The sequence below is a fragment of the Kogia breviceps genome, chromosome 10, assembly GCF_026419965.1.
Source record: "Kogia breviceps isolate mKogBre1 chromosome 10, mKogBre1 haplotype 1, whole genome shotgun sequence".
Classification (NCBI taxonomy): domain Eukaryota; kingdom Metazoa; phylum Chordata; class Mammalia; order Artiodactyla; family Physeteridae; genus Kogia; species Kogia breviceps.
In genome coordinates this window covers 19,161,839-19,185,354 of record NC_081319.1, presented here as the reverse complement: position 1 = coordinate 19,185,354, position 23,516 = coordinate 19,161,839, and the positions used below count along the sequence as shown (strand labels likewise).

The following is a 23,516-nucleotide window of genomic DNA, read 5'->3' as shown; positions in this document are numbered from 1 at the left end:
ATCACTGCATTACATGTAACAACAACAGGAGTGGCCCTCACTCTCCTTGCTGGTTGGAATTTAAGCAGGTTCAAACTTTTGGGAGGGCAAACACAGAGTATATAAAGAGACTTCCCCCAGTGATCACCCATCCAGGGACTCAACCAGGGATGGATCCTAAAAGAGCAGTAAGATAAGTAGGCAAAGTTGTCCACTCAGAGATGTTTGCAGTGTTGATACCATTGGCAAATTGTAAATAAACTCAAGGTCTAATGATAGAGGATCAATTTTTTAAAAAGTATACAGTCCAGGAAGTATCTAATGCAAGTGGCAAATAAGCTCTGGTCCATGACCCGCTGTCAGAGGTGAGCAGTCCTTCCCTTGTGTATAGGGTGGGGTGGGGGGAAGGGAGGTCAGGGGGCAGAATGTCAAACAATTCTGTTGGGGGAAGGAGGGAGATGGGTGGTGCGTCCCCACATCATCAGAGCTCTCCTGGCCTAATCTTCCCAGATGGGCTAATGAAAGGGATGCCAGCTAGTCGGAAGCTTTTTGGAATTGCCATCACTGAAGTCCTTGCAAGACAAAGGACCCAAATTCGCTCCCATTGATGCGTAGGCTGTAGTGGTCAATCTCCATCGAGAGGTACCAAACAGGAAGTGGAGCTGGCAAGGAGTGGGGTCTCCCTCATGGACTCCCAGAAGTCCTATCCCACACTCTGGTGTGAACTTGGCTAATAAATCCTTTCATCTCGTTGCACCCCTACTTCCTCACTTGTAAAGTGGTAACAGTACTCACCTCACAGGGTTAATATATAACATACAATTGGCCCTTGGTTAGCATCTCTAAACATTTGCTATTATTATTATTGGTACTAAAAGTTATCTATCAGCTTTTTTTCTTCCTCTTACTATGCAAAGTTGGGATTCCGAAGTGAACAGCTGCACGGTGTTATCATCTTTCTACACATTCACACATAGCAATCTTAATGATACATCACGATGAATAATTTGGTGTTATTTAACTCTCTGTACTCTAAGCCATGGGCTGCATCAAACCCAACTCAGACAGCGATCTTGCTCTTCAAATTTTGCCGGTGAAGTCATTCATAAATAAAAATTTAAAAAAACGGCTTCTTGTTTTGTATGAATCAATTCAGAAGATAAATATTTAAATAAAATGTGGCTTCAATTGTGCTCTCTGATAGTAATTGCTGGCTCACACTCTGTTTCTATATCAATGTGTTTTCTTTTATTTTTCCTCCCCCCAGGCTGACTAGTGAACAGAGCTGTCAGAAGGCCATTGCTCATGATCTAGAGAGCAACACATTAGCAGTTTCACATAAATATAAAAGCCCACGAGGGAAATATACACGTAACACACAAAAACTCCAAATACTCAGTTGCTATGAACAGATAAAGAATCCTGGGCGATAAATGTAATTAACCAAGTAGTTGACACCTTCTTAACATAGGAATCAGCCCTGCATCATCTCAACTGTCAATAAAAAATATATAATGCAAAGAACAAAACCCTTTCTGCATAGAACTATTCTATTTGGAACAGCCCACAAAATTCTGTACCTGAGGTTGCAGGGGGTAAGAAAAAGCTTATTTATGTAATTTGGGGGTATTTACAATCCCTACATTGTACAAAATCACATACTCTTGAATTTAAGTCCCATTCAAAGCCGGAAGAATCCAGGGTTTTTTACCTTTAAGACTCAAGATTCTTTTAAATGTCATTTCATTCATATCCTTCGTATCTCCATGGACTGTTCTGTTCCAATTTTACAGTTTATTCACTCCATGAAAACGTATCAAGTCATTACCATGTGCCTGGCACTGCTGGGGAAGATGGATTCCAGGAAGAAAACTTCCAGGCTCTGACAGGCATCAAAAGAACCAGAAAGGAGAGGTCACTGTCTCCCAAACCGCTGCGCTCTCTAGGAGCACTGTAAACTCGCAAACCGCAATTCTCTAAGATAAATATTTAAATAAAATGTGTTTTCAATTGTACTCTTTGATGATAATTACTGGCTCACCCCCTGTAATTGCATCAATGTGTCTTTATCTCCTTTCCTCATGCCGATTAACAAACTTAAGATTCAGAAGATACAGAATTGTGAATGTTAGTGATAAAAGACGAGATACAACCGTTCTAAATAAGTCATTGATTCTCCCTATGTCTCCTGATTCCTCCTCTGTCAACTCTTCAGCCATGCGGAGAGTGAGATTGCAGGCAGAAGTTGCAAGGCCTCTCAAATTACACCCCTGATGCTGCCATGAAAAGACTGGGGTTCAAAGCTAACGTCCCCTGTGAGGTGGGTCTTCCCCTAATTGTCTGAAATCCCTATCTGGATTCTTCTGAGCAGCCAAGCCTTGTAACCAGTTCTGTCTAATCCACTCACACCAGTGACCACAACCAAATCAACAGCACCCTTGCTAGGGCTTGGAAAATTCAAGAGTGAAAGAAATATCATGCTGCATAGCCCAGGAAAGAAGTTAGATGTGGGCTCCCTTGTTTTCTTTTTTTCCCTGACCCCTCTTACGTGGTAGATCAGAGTACCGTTCAGGAATACTCACTTCCTATCCCCATCAGTTCCATGGATAGAGTAGGGACATCTTGATTTGGGGTTTGGCTCCGTGACTTGCTTCGGCCAACAGGATATTAACAGGTATGACACGACCAAAGGCTCAAAAAGCACTTGTAAGACTGGACATGTTCTCTTGTGTGCTTCTGGCACTGCCCAGCCTAGTGGCCCAAGGACCCCAGGAGGAGGAGAGGACCCCCCACCCCAGCCAGCTCCAGCCTCGGTCACCTAACCCCCAGCCGCTCTGCAGACATGTGAGCTAAACAGATGCCCTTCTTTAAATGCCACCAACATTTTGTTATTACCTGTTATTGGCAACAGCTAACAACATAGCTGATCTGTGATGGTCCCCATCCTGCGTTCCCTGGCTCCTGCTCAACAGGAAGACACATCCCTTCTACTCTTCAAGGCCTTTAAATTTTGAAATACAACAGAAAATAGGTGTTTACTGGCTGAAGAGAAACCTCAGAATCCAGATTCTTGATTTCAAGGATGGACTTGAGGGACTTGAATCCATCATTTCCCTCCTTTGCTTGTAGCTCGCACACCTGCTTCCTTCACTCTCACCTACACCTTGAATCGCTTCTGTTCAGCCTCTGGGCAGCTTCTTCCCCGAGGGTAAGAAGAGCGTGGCGAGGTCGTAAAGGACACACGAAAAGATCACTTCGAGACAAATGAAATGGTCGACGACGGCAAATACTGTCACGTGGCTCAGTAAAGGGTCACCTCGTCCAACCCCATGGCTTGAGCATGCCCTCACCAGCCAACAACCGTCAAACACTATGTAGCCACAAGGTCTCCCTGAGCTTCTGCAGCTATGTCTGCAGGAGCCCACTGGCTATCACCTGGATATCCTGCAGGCGATGCCTGCTCAAATTGCCCAAGCCTGACTTATCATCTGCCATCCAGATGTTCCTTCCCCTTTTGTGGGCTGGGTCTCGCCCATCAGCACGTGCAGTAGGTGCTGGTGGCGTCCGGCTCTTATTTCCTTGGCTCTTATCTGGTTTGGCGCCCCCTGCAGGCTTCCCGCGGCCCACGCGCTGACTGTGGGAGCTGAAGCCCGCTCCACCCCGGGGGCCAGAAGTGCCAGAGAATTAACTCCCCGCAAGGTACAGCCCTCACCCAACGGCGGCACCCTCTCCAGGCATCACACAGAGGCACGTGTTGCGTTCTGACTTCTACGGGCCCCCAGCAGAAGCTCCGGTAACCGCAATGGCAACGCCCTTGATATCTGGCTGACGGCCCCAGCCTTACTCACTTTTCCGCTACCTTTGCCAGTGTTTCTGAGTATCACCTCCCAAGGAAACCTGTACAGGAATCCTTGCATTAGGGTGTGTGTATGGGGGTAGCCAGACTGAGACAAAATGCCGCCCGATCCCAAGCTAGATCTCACACCCTCTCTTTCACGGGTTCAAATGACCCTCCCCGCCCGTGCCCACCCAATACAACCTTATTCATTCATTCAGAAGTACTACCAGGGACCTAATACACCAGGTGCCAGGGATACAGCTGTGAACAAGACAGTCAGGGCCCGGCCTTCAAGAGCTTACGCTTAAGCCCTAACGGGGAAGAGAGACAAAAAGCGAGACAAATACATCAACGTTATCACCTGCAGAGAGGAGTTTTATGAAAGAAAGAAATCGGGATGACGAGATAGAGAAAGTGAGGAAAGCCATAGTCGTTAAAGCGGGCAGGGAAGGAAGCGACCCGGGAGCTAGAACCCGGAGACTAAGCCACATACGTGAAGATTTGTAGGTGGAGGAAGGTACTGCAGGCGGAGGGAAACAGCATAGGCAGCGGCCTGGAGGGAGGAGAGGGAGCTTGCCCGCCCGAGGACAGGGAAGGAGGTCAGAGGAGGTGAAGAACCAGGGACAATGAAAGCTATATGCAATAAAGGGGGAGAGATGGGCCAGGGCTAGACCACGGAAGGCCTTCTGTGTGATAATTAGGACTTTGGATTTTATCCTAAGAACCACTGAAAGGATTTCAGCGAGAGTGTTAACAAAACATTCCCTCTGACTGCTGTATGAGGATTATTTTGGAAGCGCGGAAGCCCAGAGGTTCTTGTAATCTGACCTGTCTTCCACGCACGGTTCATTCCGAGTCCCATCATGGCTTGTCCATAATATTTTCAGGGTCTCCAACTCTCCCCGTAAAGGTGTGCGAGCTGCAGGCAAGCACAACAAATAAGATCTATGCCCTTGCAGAGCTCATAAGCTAATCCAGAGATGGAAAAGAAAGCAGTAATGATAGCACAGGGCCTTGAAGGTGGAGGGTACCATTGGTGCGGCGGAGAGATTGGGAACTCAGACCTAGACGGGGTCAGGAAAAGATGCATAGGCTGAGGCCTGAGCAGGGGAGCAGGAATTAACCAGATATAGAAGGCTAAGGAGGACAGCGCATGGTGTGCTTGGGGAACTGAAAAACTCAGTCTAGTCAAGGCACAGTGTATGAGAGTGGACGTGGTGAGAGATGAGGCTGAAGTGGTCAATCAGTGCTTAGTGGAAGCATGAGTGAATGAATGGGGTGATAAGAGACATACGCCACAATGAAAAAAATTCTGATCTAATGTTTCTAGTCCTTCAATATTGCCATTCAAGGACTTCCACTATCTGGCAGATGATAACTTGACAAATGAGTTAAACTGAACTCGGGAAGCATTTATTGAGTATTTACTATCGGCCAAACGTGTTAATTCAGCATTTGCAGTAGATCTATAGAGCTGGCTCTTGGCCTGGAGAAAAACACAAAGGCAAGTGACGTTTGTATGACCACCTCAGACTGTGCTTTGACACTTAAATGACTATTATCAAAAGTGAGGCATAAATGAAGTGGATTTGTAACGTGGGTTAGGCACAGAGATCTGTTTTCTAAACACAGTCTTAGTTCCTCTTAAAAAAAAAACAACAATATATATATCTATCTATCTTAAATTCTGGAGTATGGGCCTTATCTTTAGCTTTGGTCAACAGAAAGAGAGAGATCCTATAAACAACAAGGGCCCACTGTACGGCACACGGAACTATATTTAATATCCTGTGAAAAATCATAATGGGAAAGAATATGAAAAAGAATGTATATGTATATATATGTATAACTGAGTCACTTTGCTGTACAGTAGAAATGAGCACACAACATTGTAAGTCAACTATACTTCAATAAATTTTTTTTAAAAAGAGGCAGCTCCTACACCCTACAATGCATTTCCACTTTACACTGCAGTTTCTTTTTATTCTCTAGAGCCTTGCTGTCCAATATTTTTATACTCTATACTTTCACCATCCAATATGGTAGCCATGAGCCATATGTGGTTATGGACCCCTTGAAATGTGACTAGTCTGAATTGAGATGTGCTTGTAAGTGTAAAAGGCAAACACAATTTCCAAGATTTAGTATAAAAAAGAATACAATGTATCTCATTAGTTTTTTTATATTGATTACACACTGAAATAACGCAAGGCTGAGTATACTGGGTTAAATAAAATATCTTTTTTTTTTTTTTTTTTTGGCAGTACGCGGACCTCTCATTGTCGTGGCCTCTCCCGTTGCGGAGCACAGGCTCCGAACACGCAGACTCAGCGGCCATGGCTCACGGGCCCAGCCGCTCTGCGGCACGTGGGATCTTCCCGGACCGGGGCACGAACCCGTGTCCCCTGCATTGGCAGGCGGATTCTCAACCACTGCGCCACCAGGGAAGCCCAATAAAATATATTAATAAAATTAATTTCACCTGTTACATTTTACTTTTTAAAACGCAGCTAAAAGGAAATTTTAAATCATATATGGCTCATATTTGTGTCTCCTATTATACAGTCGGTTCTAGTAGCTATATTGTTATATATACAGTAAATATATTTACATACAATATAAGTATATATTATATATGTATTGTCCTTTTGTATATAACTTACACAAAGTAAGTTACACTTATTTTGAAAATGTGACTTTGTTCCAACGCCGTTGATATGTTGAGATGTGATTTTAGCATAACACAAATAAGGTGTCTACTTATGTCTGCAAGGAACACGAGGTGAACCCAGAAAACCGCACCCAGCTGAACTGAGTGGCTTGGGAACACACAAAACGCTCACACATGCACAGACCTCAAACATCTACCAGCTACTTCAGTTCACCACATGGATTACACATCACACGCACCCACATCTGGTACTACAACTTTCCATCCAATTTTAGATAACCCTCCTTCAACCACTTACCATAACTCACAGGCAGCCACCCACTGCTTGTGGACGCTACTTTCCCAAGCAAGTGCCAGGTCTTTTCCAAGGTAAAATGCAATATGTAGTTTACTACTCATTCAGTCTTAATCAGTGAACATATGCAAAACTGGGCTGTTTTGACTACGTTCCTTTTTTTTTTTTTTCATGCGTCACTGACAAACTTTTTAGTGTTATGCCCCTCACCCCACTCTCCCCACTTTCTCTCTAAGTGCTGCAGTTTTTATTGCAAGATGTTACATCTCATGGTATTTTTCAGTAACGTCTATGGCTGTATCTCTACTGGATGGGGCTGTGCTACAGAACCTCGGTTCCCAAAGCAAACACTAGCCTCTCAGTCCTACCCTTAAGACACCTGCTTAACAGGGTGCCGGATCGTCCTTTAAAGCAATCTTTAAATAAAACAAAAACAAAAACAAAAACAAAAAACAAAAACGCAATATGATTCTAAGGTACTGTAGGGGCAAAAGTCATAGAACCTATACGAACACGGCTAATGATTACTTTCATAACATGACTACTAATTCTGCTGTAATTGTGAAAACAACGCTTGTGCTTTTATGAACAGTGCCAGGGGAGTGAAATAAATAAGTCTTGCTGTCTCCGGGGAAAGGGTCTTTTTTGTTTTGTCCAGGGTAAGACGGACAGTGTGACTACGTAACAGGGCACTTCCTTGAAATCCCAGGGGCCACGATTACATGACGTCACTGGAAAAGTGCCGGTGACGGGGATTCCCGCTTCCGAGAGATGACGCTTTACTTTTTCCTAAAGCCCGGCTTTACCCCGGCGCTGTCAGGATGCACCCTGGGGGCTTGACTGCAAAACCAGCATAGAATATGGACTCACTTAAACATAGACACTTCCTTAAAAGCTTCGGTTCGATGTGAATGTAAGTCATTTTGATTACTCAATTTCTATATTTATTAGGAATGATAAACCGAAGTACTTGAAAATAATTTCAGTGGTGATGAACTGCGGCATTCGATCGATGGGGGACACGGCAGTCAATTACCCTCTCACTTTACTCGGGTCCTCGGCAATCAGTTGGGATCAATACTCTCAAGCTCCATTGACAGCCAAGCGCAAGTCACAAATAATTGTTTTAAGTGGGCTGTCACAGTGTGTGCAAGCGAGTCCAACTGGTCCTGGGCTGTCCCTTGAACCTCCACGTGGGCGACTAGGATCCGGTACGCGCTGTGGCGTTCCCAGCCCAGCCAGGTCAGCAGGAGCAGCCACGGAAGGTCAGCTCAGCCCGAGAGGACCCTCAGCCTCACAACTGCGTCTCATTACAGCCCACTCTGGCCTCTTCCGAACGGAGCTGCCTGAAGGAAGCTCGAATCTCAAACTTGGTGACATCAATGAATTGAGCAAAAAGAATTACCAGGAAGGTAAATCGTGCAACACTCAACAAGGATAAAGAAAGAAAGAACTATAACCCAGCAAGGATACCCATGCATTCTAAATGTGCTTTTCTAAAAAGGAGGTGGTGGGAAGGGAGCTTTTCCTGAAGATACAGACTCTGGAGAAAGGTTGACTTCACTCAGCCCCCTACGTGTGTCATCTGGGGAGGCAGAAAGACCCCTGAATTCGAAGTGACATTCTCCCAGTTTGGCCATGCAGAAGCTGACTGACCTAGGGTAAAACACAGCACCACTTGACCACCAGAGAAGTGAGTCCCAACTCATAAAATGATCAGGTTGGCTTAGGTTGATGGTTCGCAAACTGCTCCCTGGGGGAACTTTGCACCTCAGGGAAATGGGGAAAAGGTTTGAGGAGAGGAGGAGGGAAAGGGTTGAGGGGAAGGCCAAGAAGCTCCTCTCCACTCCGCTTATCTGTTTTGTGCATTTGGCTCTACGTCAGAGTTTGTTTGAAGGAACAGCCTAATTAGCGTGTGAGAGTCTGAACCCTGGAGCCAGCCGGCCTGGGTGTGTTTCCCAGCTTCCACTTTCTTGCTGGGCTTCCGTTTCCACAAATGAGATCCGAACAGTACCTACTCTCGTGGACTGGTTATGAAGCCGAAATACATTAATATTTGTCGTGCACGCAGAACAGTGTCTGGCATGTGGCAAACTACATATGGGTTTAAGTAAAGAAAGTTTTATGCTGCCTTAAAATTTTTTTTTCAACTATAGCCCTAAACTAGGGGTCTACAGACTTTCTAACCAAACATCCTTATCAGAAAAAAAAAATTCTGAACATGCAATCTCCATGTTTATATACTTGTATACACACACGTACTACGGTTCTAATGTCTTTTTTTTTTTTTTTTTTTTGCGGTACGCGGGCCTCTCACTGTTGTGGCCTCTCCCATTGCAGAGCACAGGCTCCAGAAGCGCAGGCTCAGCGGCCATGGCTCAAGGGCCCAGCCGCTCCGCGGCACGTGGGATCTTCCCGGACAGGACACGAACCTGCGTCCCCTGCATCGGCAGGTGGACCCTCAATCACTGCACCACCAGGGAAGCCCTAATGTATTTTGTTTTAAGGTGTGCAAACAATTCTGGGGTGAACATAAAGTTCGGATATAAATAGGGAGTGAAATTAGACCTGTTGCCTTGATTCTCCTCCACTGTCCTGAGCTCAGGGCGCTCAGCACCCAGTGCTTGCCTCAGACCCTCCAGTGAAAGCAGCTGGGGGAGCCTGGTTGAGCGTAAGTAGATGGCTTTGCAAAAGCACAGCAAAGGGACCCTTGTCAGTGTCCATTTTCATTCAAGATGTGATGCTCTGAGTGTTCTCAAGCATGCAGTGAGCACCTACTGGGTGTCCTAGGGACAGGAAAAAAAATACAAGATGTGGTCTGTGGTCCTAAAACACAACTCAGGTGGTGAGAAGCTAAGACTAAAGAGCTGGCCGCAAGCCTGCCACTCGAGGATCCGTGACAGAGGGGTTGTGCTGGAGTGCAAATGGTGTCAGGGAAAGAGAGATTCTCAAGAAGACGGGCATGGTCTTCTTCTACGTTAGCACTCTAAGACTCACAGTAAAAGCTGGCCCTTCTCCCCTGCCCTGCTACCCACTGCGGAAAGTCCAGGCCAGGAATCCAGGTCTTCGTGGCTCATTGTCTAAGGGCATTTCCTACAAGATCATGATCAATCATAGTTACAGAGCTAGCTACCCACGTTCACTGACCAACGCCATGGCCAGCTTGGGGAGCGTGAACTGTCCAGACGTCATCTGAGATCAGAAAAGCCCTCTGAGAAGGCTGCCACAGCTCCAGAGGAGAGAAGAGACAATCAAGCAATGACTTAGAACTATCACATAGACATGGAACGTTTCATTTACAACAGGACAAATTTCTAAGTCACTCTCCTCTACAGCTATTCTTAAGAGCTAATGTTTCAGAAAGTAACCTCCAGAGCTGAGCATGTTTACGTTATTCTCATAGAAATATTCTGGGCTGTCTGCTCAGCTCACAGCAACCGTCCTATCTGCCCTCCTCCTACAGAGTGACCATGGGCAGCCACCGTACATTAGATGCCAAAGCTTCTCAGAGCTCAGGGTGCATGCCAATGATCTGGGGATCAGGCAAACGTGGAGATTTGACAGGTCTGAGGTGGTCCAAGAGTCCACATCACTAACGCAATGTAATGATACCAGTACTGCTGATGTAGGGACCACACTGTGAGTGACAGGTTGAATACAAATCCACCCACTGACCATAGCTCATTGGATGTGGAGTAAACACCTCACCAAACTAAGCCAATCAGCTTCCATTCCAGACATTTCGCTTTGAGATAGAGATTCTCTTCCTTCTGGGATGATCTCTCAAATGTGGACAGATCTGAAAACTCAAAAGCTGTGGAACAGCCATTTTCTGCTCTGTGGATGGAGAAAAATGAAAGAGCAGGAGGCAGAGAAAAATGCAGCAAGTAAGCAAGATGAGGGACACAGACAGGACACAGACTGCCTGGGTCCTGCAGCTCTTAATTCCTGGGTCCAGGTCCTATTGATACCTCTAGGAGTTCCCTGATTTGGGTTCCACAAGACACCCCTTTCATCACTACAATGATTTTCTCTTTTTCACTTAAGCTTGTTGTAAGTTGCTTTCTGTGACTTGCAACCAAAGTATTATAGACTGTCAACAGCTACCAAGGGCAAGCACTGGGCATTTTAATCTAAGACTTTACCAAGAGCACATAGGAGGTGCTTGTAAGACAGCTGATGAGTGAATGAATGAACATAATGCCCAGGCATGGTGTTCTCTACAACTACCCTGTGCTCAGATTTGGAGAAACGCTTTTACTTCCTGTCTCACTGTCAATCCCAGAAATCCAACTGTGAAGGCAGCAAACTCACTGTCAATTTTTCTCTTTATGCCATCTATTCCCTCTGCACTCTGATTTCATTCTTCGTATCTGGCAAGGGAAAAAGGGACTCGGGGAAGGTGTATTTCCCCTTTAAATACCATGAAAGTTATGAATATATCTTTCCCAAACTGCCAAAATAATTGTTTCATTTACAGAACTGAAATTCTCTAGGGAGCGTCCCAGTGATGTTCTAAATTGCTAACATCAGATATGCAGAAAACAAATATGGAGCCATCCATATGCTCCCGATCCTGAATTTAGCATCTCAGCTCAACAAAAACTTGCATTTCAATCACTTTCAGTCGGTTTTGGGTTATGAGTATGTGCAGGGTTAGGGCTGGAAAGAAGCCACCGGCCTGGAACCTTCTGCAGAGAAGGGCTCTGTCTGCACAGCCTGAGGCGGCTGCACAAGTTACCATTTAGAGAGTTCACTTTATTTATTTATTTATTATTATTATTTTTTTTGCGGTACGAGGGCCTCTCACTGCTGTGGCCTCTCCCGTTGCGGAGCACAGGCTCCGGACGCGCAGGCTCAGAGGCCATGGCTCACGGGCCCAGCAGCCCCGTGGCGTGTGGGATCCTCTCGGACCGGGGCACGAACCCGTGTCCCCTGCATCGGCAGGCGGGCTCTCAACCACTGCGCCACCAGGGAAGCCCTAGAGATTTCACTTTAAATCAACACTTACAGGCTGCAGATCCCCAGTCAAAGGGAAAACTGGAGAAGGCAGTGGCTATGTGACTGTGGAAGGAGAATCGGACAAATTTCTCCCTCTTCTTTTTTATTACTACTCAAAAAGTCCTATTGCTTGGGGGGGTTGGGGCACAGCCCGGCATTTCCCACTTCTCCGGGCTGCATTATGAAAACGGCATGTAACGAGGGATAGGCAATCAGGAGCTTAGGATGGGGGCTTCCCTGGTGGCGCAGTGGTTGGGAGTCCGCCTGCCGATGCAGGTGACGCGGGTTCGTGCCCCGGTCCGGGAGGATCCCACGTGCCGCGGAGCGGCTGGGCCCGTGAGCCATGGCCGCTGAGCCTGCGCGTCCGGAGCCTGTGCTCCGCGACGGGAGAGGCCACAACAGTGAGAGGCCCGCGTACCGCAAAACAAACAAACAAACAAAAAACCCGAAAAGTTCTTTCAGCACCTGCATGCAGCCACACCTGAGGTCTGTGCCTTGGACTTTAAAGTGAGAAAGCAAGACAGAAGCTCCATTTTGTTGAAACATCTCTGAATCTCCTAATCCAAAGAACCGAGAGGGAATACCATCGACTCAACCATGTGTTTTGGAATTACATTTATTTGCCCTGAGCTGCTCTTATGTTCTCCCAAATCTAATCAAACTGCCTAAAATTTACTATTTTTTGAAATGTTACATTTTAGTAACCTCACGCCCTAAAATTCCTTTGCCCGGAAGTTAAAGGTTTTAACATAGCAAGAGTGAAAATGTAATTCATTCCCAAGCGGGAATTTATTTGATAACTCAATTCTCTGTAACAGCCCAACTAATGTACTAAGAATGACAGGAAAAACAGTTATGTGCCCTGCAGATTATATAATATTTACTGAAAAACCACAAATGCCAGGCTACTGGGGATAAGGCAGTAAACAAAAGGCATCTGTCTGGCAGACCTGAATCACAGGCCCATTTTGCACCTAAGAAGAGAGGAGGAATTAAGGCCAGGAAAAAAATTCTTGCCCTCATGGAACTTATATCCTGGTGAAAGAGGAAAAGAAAATCAACAGAACACATAGATAAACAAAGCAGGGCAAAGTGAGAGAAAATGGTGTAGGAGGTGGTGATGCTATTTTAGACGATGGCCCGGAATCTCGCCCAGGAGGTGACATTTGAGCTGAAACTGGTGCTAGCTGGAGAAGAGTACTGTAGGCAAAGGAAACATCTAGTCAGGGACCCTGAGGCAGGGATGTGCTTGACGTGTTCCAGAAACGCCAAGGAGGCCAGCGTGGCTGAAAAAAAGCGAGGGCAACAGTGACAGGAGATGAGTTCAGCAAGGTAGCCAGAGTCTAGACCATTTCTGGGTCTTTCTGGGGCCAGAAAGACTCTGAGTTTGAACTGTGCTGTGATGGGAAAGCGATGGTGCGAGTGGGCAGAAGAACAGCATGATTGAACATATGTGTAAAAATCACTCTAGTTACGTGTGGAGGATGAATTCAAGGAGGGCAAGAGGGCAAGAGACTAGTTACGAGGCCACTGAGGTCCAGGCCAAAGATGATGTGGATCAAGCAGTTGAGGTGGGGGTCATGAGAAGTGGATGATTCTAGATGTATTTTGAAGGGAGAGCCGCCTACCTGGTTTTAAGAATGGAGCCAAGGCAGGATTCTAGGTGATCAACATATGGACCAGTACTGAACGAGACTAATTGTGTCTTTTAAATTAACTGTCTTCACCAGTTTATTAGACAATCTCTTAATTTTAAAATAAAACATGCTGCTTATGCAAGAGTGTTTAAAACATCTTTGCATCATAGAACAGAAACATATAAAAATGATATATGTTGACTGTTAACGGGTGTTTTCACAGGTTTGACTTGTTTCTTTCCTTATTCATTTATTTATTTATTTCTGGCTGCGTTGGGTCTTCGTTGCTGCGTGCGGGCTTTCTCTAGTTGTGGTGAGCAGGGGCTACCCTTCGTTGCGGTGCATGGGCTTCTCATTGTCGTGGCTTTCTCTTGTTGCGGAGCACGGGCTCTAGAGCTCGCGCAGGCTTCAGTAGCTGTGGCACGTGGGCTCGGTAGTTGTGGCTCACGGGCTCTAGAGCTCAGGCTCAGTAGTTGTGGCGCACGGGCTTAGCTGCTCCGCGGTATGTGGGATCTACCCGGGCCAGGGCTCGAACCTGTGTCCCTTGCATTGGTAGGCAGATTCTTAACCACTGTGCCACCCGGGAAGCCCTGACTCGTTCCTTGATAAAGTTATTAAGACATTAGAGAAAGGTATACTTGATACAAATGAATGGAATAAACAACTAAATGAGACTTAATAACTGGCATCTGGTTTTAAATATTTAATTTGTTCCTATAAACCTTGTCAATAAAAATAATAAATCAACAACAAGAATGGAGCCAATGTTGGATGTGAGAAAATCAATGGTGATGACACCAAGTTTTTAACGTGAGCCTAAAAGTGAGTAGAGGTGTCATTTTCTGAGATAAAGATGATGGCAGGAAAAACAGGTGTGGGAGTGGAAATGGAGGTTAGTGTCGGATGTGTGCTGTGCTCACTGCAGCAAAATACACAAACACCATTTACCACTGCACTCACTTTTAAGTGTTCAATTTAGTAGTATGAAGCACACTCACAACGCTGTGGCCATCACCACTGTCTAGTTCCCAAACTTTCCCATCACTCCAAACACAAACTCTGGACCCACTCAACACTAACTCCCCATTTCTCCTCCCCCCAGGCCCTGGTCATCTCTGTTCTACCTTCTGTCTCTAGTGCACACGTAAGTGTAAGATGCCTACCGGCCATCCCGCTGAAGACACTGGAAGGTCATCAGACACACCGATTCTGGGGTGGGAGGGAGAAATGAGGGCTAGAGTCACAAACTGGGAAGTCTTCAGCATATGGAGTAGTCAGCGCACAATTCCCATTTATTGAGCTGAATGTCTGACTTAGTTTCTCTCACTCCTGTGCAGCTCCGAAAACGAATATGGTGCCAGACAGAGTGCCTGGCATAAAGTAACCATTCAATAAATATTTGCTCACTTGAGCAACTAAACGCTTTGCCCTCCAGTTTGTGGGTACAGCGATTCTTTGAACAAGAAATTTTAAAAGTACAAGCCTTTAAAATCAACACCTCTATTTCTTGGGAAAAAAAAAAAAAAAAGAGTCTGAACAAATTTAAAAATACACTGGCACTGCTATTGCAGTTTTCAGAAATAACATTTGATTTTCTGATCTCTTTGGCTGATGACTGTGTGCCAGAATCCAGTACCACTTGACACCATGCTCTGTTACATAAACAGACTGGGAGAGACACGACCAGATGTGGTGTGTCACGGCGAGGATCAATGAGCTTGAAAAGCAGGAGAAGAGGTCCTGTCTAAAACCAGGCATTTGAAGTGTGTTTCAAAATCTCCAACCCCTATTCACATTACCCTGGTGCTGTCTGAAGAAAAATGTGATCGTGGAAAAAGGTAAAATTTTGGCTACCAAGATAGGATTCAGACAGCAATGTATCTTCAGCCAACAAATGTTTTCTACATGGAATAATCTTCGAGTGCCAGATCTTGATAATCTCAGTCACACGCAGGCATTTAAGAGCTGCTGATCCTAAGGGTGCAGCAACCCTTGGGCATGTCAAGGTGTGTCATACATCCTTGGGGTGTGGAGGTCCTGGGATTTATGTTTATATAATCATGTTGGAATCATCTTCTCCAGCCACACAGCCGTACGTGAAGCAATTTGAGGATATAAACTTGGTATGGGAAGACTTCAAAGGCCTCAGCTGTTGATCACATTCTCTTGACACCTGCTTCCATCACCTGTATAATGAACCATAGCTTACTCATCCACTAGTGCCACGGCTACAGCCCTGAAGTGAAATTGAAATGTTAGCATAATCCAGGCTGCGAAACTCAACTCAGAGCAGTACAAGACAGGCATAGACCCCAGTGTCAGTGTTTCACTGGGAAGTGAAAACACACTGGTGTTTTCTCTCAGTCATCATACCTTCTCAATTTACAGTGGTTGTTTTGGTGGATGCTAAAGTATCTGAATATGGCATTACTAATATTTTAAGAAACCAGTTACCTTCTGGAGGGCGTGTGAGAATGTCCAATTCCTTGAGCTGGAATCTGAACTTTGAAAAGCTAGGATACGATTGCCCACTTTGAAAAAAAAGAGAACCTATTCAGTTTAGAAGGCTGGTTATCCAAGTCCAATTGTATGGGGAAAGATGAATTTACCTCCTCTGCCCAATTTTATCATTGGGTTTGGACCTTCCCGATGAGCTCAGAGGAGAAAGGAAGAAGTATTTCTCCACATCCTCTCTTTGGAGTAGAACAAGATACTCAGGATGGATTCCACAAAAGGCTTTCTTAACCTGGTGCTATGTGGCGTCACTACGCTCAGCCAGACATAAACTTCCCTGGGGTACATGAGCCTTCATCTGTCCTCGGGGATGATAGAAACAAAGCATTTTCATTGCTATGGTATCATGAAGAGATTTAAGAACCAAACAAATGCTGAAATTCCTGTGCCTGAGTGTTGACAAAATAAAGGGACTTGCATTTCTATGAGAGCCAATGAAAAAAACTAGCATGTCTCTGGTAATGCACCAAGAGCATTTTCTAACAAATTCCACTGCAAAACCTAGAGCCAGAAATCTTTTCCAAAAGAAATAAGTTCACTCGCCTTGGGGTTTTTGAATGAACCGTATTATTTAATGTAAAACCCTATTTCAACAATGTGTCCCATTTTAAACTATTTTTAAGTTATCATGGCCCTATTCGATGCTGATGATGACCATTATTAGCAGGAAATTTAACCTTGACTTTTCCTGCTGCCATGGCTCAGTGTATGTCATACTCTATTACTAATCTGTTGACTCTCAGCCATACAGGTTATTTTTATTTGGCCAAGTTGCACAGCCATTTAGCACTTGCTCAGGAAATAATCAGTGCAATAAAAAGGGCTTTACATATATTCAGAGGCCATGAACTCCTCTTCCTCCATTTTACCACTGGGAGTACATATAAGCCATAACATGTTGAAGGAAGTCTAAATGAAGATGGTAAAAAAAATTTGCACTATGTATGAACTGGTCAAACTATAGCAACCGCACCTTAGCCTCTGGGCAGCAAAACAAGCCTTCAGTTTAGGTAAGGAAAAGCACATTTCCTTCCAGAGCAATGAGAAAGTTCCAAAAAGTAGTCCGGTTTATCAAATTTGTACTGTGTACAAATGGGACTCATGGTCGGTCAGACTGAAAATCAGGCAGATTAGGGTTACTGACGGTCTTAACAGCTTAGAAACGAGAATTGACTTAATGTGGAGGAGCCATTGGACAATCAAGTGAACAACATGGCCGTTGCTGGTATTTAGGAACTACACTCTCCAATTTCGCAGGACGGGCTGGTGGGTTAAGACCCCGAGAGTGGGGACAGCAGTAATAAGAGCAAGAAAGGCCCTGACAGTGAGGATGGAAAAAGAACCACGAGGGAGATGGACCCTACTGGTTTCAGTGACCGTGGGGGTGGGAAGTGTGTTAGGTCACAGATGACTGGTTTTAATTCACGAACAGGAGAATGGAGATGAAGAAGAGGATGTGGATTAGAGAGGAATGTGCGAGGTTCCACAGTGGAGAGGTTGAGGGTGAGCAGCCTGTGGAATAGCCAACTGGAAGCTGGGGTCTTGCCTCTGAAGAGAGAAGCCACACCTAAAAGTCTAGATTGTGTAATGGCCGAGATGGAGGTCATGTCCAGGTTTCGGCAAAGAATAAGGTGGCTGTTGAGTACAGGGAGGAAGGAAGCTGAAGCCAGAACGTGGGAGGACAAAGCTGGAGTATGGTGAGTGAAAAGATGGGGAAAAAAGAAGGAAACCCAAGGCACGTAATGACATAGACAACAGGGGAGAGGGACTTTCAAAAGGTGTCAACGATTCAAGTCAGTTCAGCTGGGTGCTTGGTGACCACCTAGAGGGGTGGGGTGGGCAGGGTGGGAGGGAGACGCAAGAGGGAGGAGATATGGGGATATATGTACATGTACAACTGATTCACTTTGTTGTAACGCAGAAACTAACACACCATTGTAAAACAGTTATACTCCAATAAAGATGTTAAAAAAAAAGATTATGAGAACTGGATGAGATAATACATGATAACAATAACAGTTAATATTTACTGGGTGCTTATTACGGACCAGATACTTTTCCAATATGTTTTGTCTCTTTTATTTAATTTTCGTGACAACTAAATGAGAAACTTAACTATTGATATTCCCTTTAAGTGTAAGGCCCATAGGCGTTAAATAGCATGCCTGAAGTCATATTTCTTTTTTTTTTTTTTTTTTTTTTGCGGTATGCGGGCCTCTCACTGCTGTGGCCTCTCCCGTTGCGGAGCACAGGCTCCGGACGCGCAGGCCTAGCGGCCATGGCTCACAGGCTTAGTTGCTCCGCGGCATGTGGGATCTTCCCGGACCAGGGCACGAACCCGTGTCCCCTGCATCGGCAGGCGGATTCTCAACCACTGCGCCACCAGGGAAGCCCTTCATTTTTTTTTAATTGAAGTATAGTTGATTTACAATGTCTTGTTGGTTTCTGGTATACAACATGATTCAATTATATATATACATATATATGTGTACATATATACATGTACATATATACACATATATATTCTTTTTCATGATGGCTTATTATAGGATATTGAATATAGTTCTCTGTGCTAAAAAAAAAAAAAGAAAATACAGAAAGAGGTAAGCGGGTGGGGGGGATAAATTGGGAGATTGGGATTGACATATACACACTACTATGTATAAAATAGATAATAAGGACCTACTGTAGAGCACAGGGAACTCTACTCAATACTGTGTAATGGCCCATATAGTAAAAGAATCTAAAAAAGAGTGAATATATGTAAATGTATAATTGATTCACTTTGCTGTACACCTGAAACTAACACAACATTGTATAACAACTATACAATTTTAAACTGTATCACACAGGTTTTTTTTTTTAAACTCAAAAAACAAACAAACAGGCCTTCCGTGGTGGCGCAGTGGTTGGGAGTCCGCCTGCCGATTCAGGGGACACGGGTTCGTGCCCCGGTCTGGGAAGATCCCACATGCCGCGGAGCGGCTGGGCCTGTGAGCCGTGGCCGCTGAGCCTGTGCTCCGAAACCGGAGAAGCCACAGCAGTGAGAGGCCCGCATACTGCAAAAACAAACAAACAAAGAAAACACAGAAAAAGCCCATAGGATTTGTTAATTAGGGAACTGGTTTATTTCTATTGGGTCAGATTGAAAGGGGATAAGGATTCTGCGCAGCAAAGGAAACCACCAACAAAATGAAAAAAACACCTACTGAATGGAGACAATATATGCAAATCATTTACCTGTTAAGGGGCTAATATCCAACACATATAAAGAACTAATACAACTCAATAGCAAAAAACCCAACTCGATTAAAACACGGGAACAAGATTTAAGTAGACATCTTCCCAAAGAGGATGTACAGATGGCCAACAGCTTCATGAAACGATCTCAACATCACTAACCATCAGGGTAAAACAAATTAAAACTGCAAGGAGATACCATCTCACATCTGTTAGAATGCCTACTCTCAAAAAGAGATAACAAGCGTTTCAAGGATGTGGAGAAAAGGGCACCCTTGTGCAGTATTGGTGGAAATGTAAATTGGTGCAGCCACTAAGGAAAATAGTAGGGAGTTTCCTCCAAAAATTAAAAATAGAACTACCAAAGGATCCAGCAATTCCACTTCTGGATTCTCAACTGAAGAAAATAAAAATTTTAATTTGAAAAGATACATGCACCTCAGTGTTTACTGCATCGTTATTTATTATAGCCAACAGATGGAAACAATGTAAGTCTCCATCAACAGATGAATAAAGAACGTGTGGTAGGGCTTCCCTGGTGGCGCAGTGGTTGAGAGCCCGCCTGCCGATGCAGGGGACACGGGTTCGTGCCCCGGGTACGGGAAGATCCCACATGCCGCGGAGCGGCTGGGCCCGTGAGCCATGGCCGCCGCGCCTGCGCGTCCGGAGCCTGCGCTCCGCAGCGGGAGAGGCCATAGCAGTGAGAGGCCCGTGTACCGCAAAAAAAAAAAAAAAAAAAAAAAAAAAAGCAGTTGTGGTACATACATACAATGAAATGTTACTCAGCCATAAAAAAGAAAGAAATCTTGCCATTTGCAGCAGCATGGATGGACTTTGAGGGCATTATGCTAAGTGAAATAAGTGAGACAGAGAAAGACAAATACCCTATGATCTTACTTATATCTCGAATTAGAAAAAGGAAGAAAGAAAAACAAGCTTATAGGTACAGAGAACCGATCGGTGGTTGCCAGTCGCAGGGGATGAGGACTGGGCGATACGGGGAAAGGAAGTCAAAAGGTATAAATTTCCAGTTCTAAAATAAATCAGTCATGGGGGTGTAACGTACAGCACAGTGACTATAGTTAATAATGCTCTATTGCAAATTTGAAATGTTGTTAAGAGAGTGTACCTTAAAAGTGATAAGAAAAAAATATTTTATAACTATGTATGGTGACAGATGGTAACTAGACTTACTGATCATTTTGCAATATGCACAAACATCGAATCGTGCTGTACACCTAAAACTAATGCAATATTACATGTCAATTATGCTTCAATTTAAAAAACGTGAATGACGCGACGGGACAATACGCAGAGGCATCATCTGTGTGGCTCTTTGGAGAGACAGGCATGTGTAGGAAAGGAGAAAACAGGGGTGCATAAGGGCATCCTAGGATTGAGGCCCTCAACATCTCGTTAGTGGGATAACAGGAATAATGCAAGGTCTAGGCTAAAGGGGGTCATTCTATTATATGCAACGCACAGTTCAAATACATGGCCGTGGGTGTCAAGGTTGAGTAGGGAGGCCATCAAAGCCAGAGTGGAAATGACAGCAACTATGAGAAAGCAGGGAGAAAGTGCTTGGGGGAAGGTGAGGATGATAAGGGGTGTGTGTGGGGGGGTGTGTGTTTTTTTCTTTTTATGGTATATAAATGGTTTTGAGTGCTAACAGAAACATCACAGGTGATATGCTTTGCATGGAATGTTTAAAAAACTGAATTATTTACTAAGGTTTAAAAGTTGAGAGTATTTCAAATAATTTTTTTTTCTGATTTATCTTGATGAGGGCATGACCTGGGATATTCTCCCATGTGGCAGCAGACATCAGGACCTGCCTGGTTGTGGGCGCCTCCTCTGGACACTGCGGGGCTCTCCTTTGCCCTGGTCCTCACCATTCCCTGTTGTCTACCACCCAGTTCACAGTGTATTTCTGGTCTCCTTAAACACACGAGTTTGCAACCTCGTGGCTGGAGGTTCTAATTAGTCAGAAGAAATAAAAAGTAGAAGGTGATGGATGGATATGTAAGAAATTATGATTAGAGGCAACTTCAGAGCCAGACCTCAAAGTCTACCTTTCTACATAATCCACAGATTCTGAATGTAACTTCAACACCATACTTCTTCTAAAATATAAACACACTTATATGATATAAAAACAGATCCACATTCCCTTATTCACAATTCAGAAATTCAACGTTTCATTTTTCTAATTAACTCAATGTTGGCAAGACCTGACCTGATACTGGATCTTTACAGACGTTACTTAGACCATTAACCTGAACATTCACACATTTCACTGCAGAAATATTAAAGTACCAGTTACAGGGTACATGATGTATCATCCACGCACCATCGTACCTTTATAAAATCCCTCCGATTCTACATTCTGGCACCAAGAGTTTCAGGAAAGGGGTTGGGATCCGTAAGTATCAACTTTCACACACCTATGAACAAAGCTACAACTTTGTCCATTTGAGAAAAATATGTCTCGGGGGGTGTCTAAGACAGTATTTTCAGAATAACATTTAAGAAGACAATTAGCAAGAGATGGGAGGGGTAATTCAGCATTCTGAAGTAAGCAGGTAATCAGAGGAACAAAGCGGGTATGAGATTTCACAACAGATTTTTGCCAACAGAAGCAGAGGACACGGTGTATTAAGAAGCAAGTCTTTTCCCTTTGCTCCATCCCCAGACAAACCTCCACTTAACGTTCTCTGAGAAACAGACATATTAATACCAGTGATTTTACAAGGGGAGCTGAGAGGTTGCAATGGTCAAGTCTACTCACTAGAGTGAGATTGGTCATGACCCCATGTGTGTGCCACAGACTCTCTGGCATGGGGCTTGCCAGAGACCAGCCAAGACTGTCTTCCCCCAAAGGGAGGCCTAAACCACCAGAGAGAAAACCCACCGGTTTTGGCATCAGCTAGAAGTTGGGCTCTGTGGGCGTCCAAGACCACGTTACCAGGCGTGGGCTTTCTAGACTCCCGTGATGCATCTCTGATTGGTCTTTGACCAGTATTGTCAGTTGCCTGATATTCCCCCTATTTTCTCTACTGGAGTGATGGGGGTTAAAACTCATTAAGAAAAGGAACCTGATATTCTACATAAAGCCAGGCTCCTCAATGACCTCCTCTTAGCCAAGTGTAGTCTGCTGTTTGCAGGGACGCTAAGTGCTTCCAAAAGCCATCTCATGGCTCCAGCCGCATTCGGTACCTCTCCCGAGTGTACGGTATTGAACAGGGCCTGGATACCTGCTTGCTAAGCAGAGAAGAGCACGTACCTGCTTTGGTGCCAAGCCAAAGAGAGTACCCACTTGGTATCACAATAGCTTAAGATCTCCAAGAAACTGTTTTTTTTTTTTTTTTTTTTAAAAAAGAGCTTTTCTATGAAGCCAGAGAACACACTGGTGAGACTGCTTTTTCCACTGCACCTGAAGCTATGGAGCCCCTACAAAGGAATGTGGATGACTTTTCTGCCCCTTTCCTCTATAATCTCTAAGGGATTGTCACTAAACCAGGGCCACTAGACTAGGGCCACTTTGGCAGATGCAGCACTGACTGAGCCCCTCCAGAACAGAGCATGGCCAAAAAAAAAAAAAGCAACCAATAATGCCTACTGCATCAATATCCCAAAATACTTTTATTCCCCAAAGCCCATCTGTAAAAGGCAATGCTTGCTTTGTTAAAAAAAAACAAAACAAAAAACCACAAAACAACAACAAAACCGAGGGGATAAATGTGCTGGTACCGACGACGTTCAGACACCACGGCCAGGCCCTGTGGGGTTGGCCATTTTTCTAAGATTGCCTCTGTCCCCTCCCCGGGATGACAGGGAACTCAGAAGAATGGGAAAATGGTTCAACAATCTTTTCATTCTGACCTCAGTTATTATATTCCTGAGACAGAACCCAGAGCGGAAAACACCTTCCCATTTTTTTTGGTATCCGCAATTGCAGCCTGATTTCTCTTAGTATTTTTGAAATCTTTTCTTTCAGGTTGTGTTGGAATTCATTCTCTCTGAAAATGTAAAAGGGCTTGTCTGCATTGAATTCCTGGACAGCGTCTCCCTGATTAAAATCCAGTGTGAGTGTAACATGCTTTTAGCACGTTTCCTAGTTAATGCAGCTCTTTGGGAATAATTCCCGTCTGCTCACCTGCAAATCTGGCGCTCTGACTTTTCATCCTTTCAGTCCTTACACCATATAGCTGACTCTTCCCATAATTTATGAAACAGTGCCATCTTATGGTAGTTTATGACCACCATTTACGGACGGAAAAACTCTGGACTGCCTCTTCAGCGTTTTAAAGAAAGACATGGGGTTAAAACTCATCTTTAATT

The 23,516-nt window shown here is 44.6% G+C and overlaps 1 protein-coding gene across 3 annotated transcripts in view; it reads right to left on the bottom strand.

The window, feature by feature from the left end:
• Nucleotides 1-23,516, bottom strand: part of EIF4E3 (eukaryotic translation initiation factor 4E family member 3) — a 148,238-nt gene that overhangs the window by 35,789 nt on the left and 88,933 nt on the right. For 2 of the 3 annotated variants that reach the window (XR_010842506.1, XM_067043630.1), the window contains one exon: nucleotides 14,110-15,607. The exons of the other annotated variant lie outside the window; for it this stretch is intronic. Coding sequence is in view for 1 of the 2 variants with exons in the window: in XM_067043630.1 (XP_066899731.1) it covers nucleotides 15,567-15,607 (41 nt within the window). In the remaining variant the exon portion in view is untranslated. Of the gene's footprint in view, nucleotides 1-14,109; nucleotides 15,608-23,516 lie in introns of those variants that run through there. 3 annotated transcript variants of the gene reach the window in all.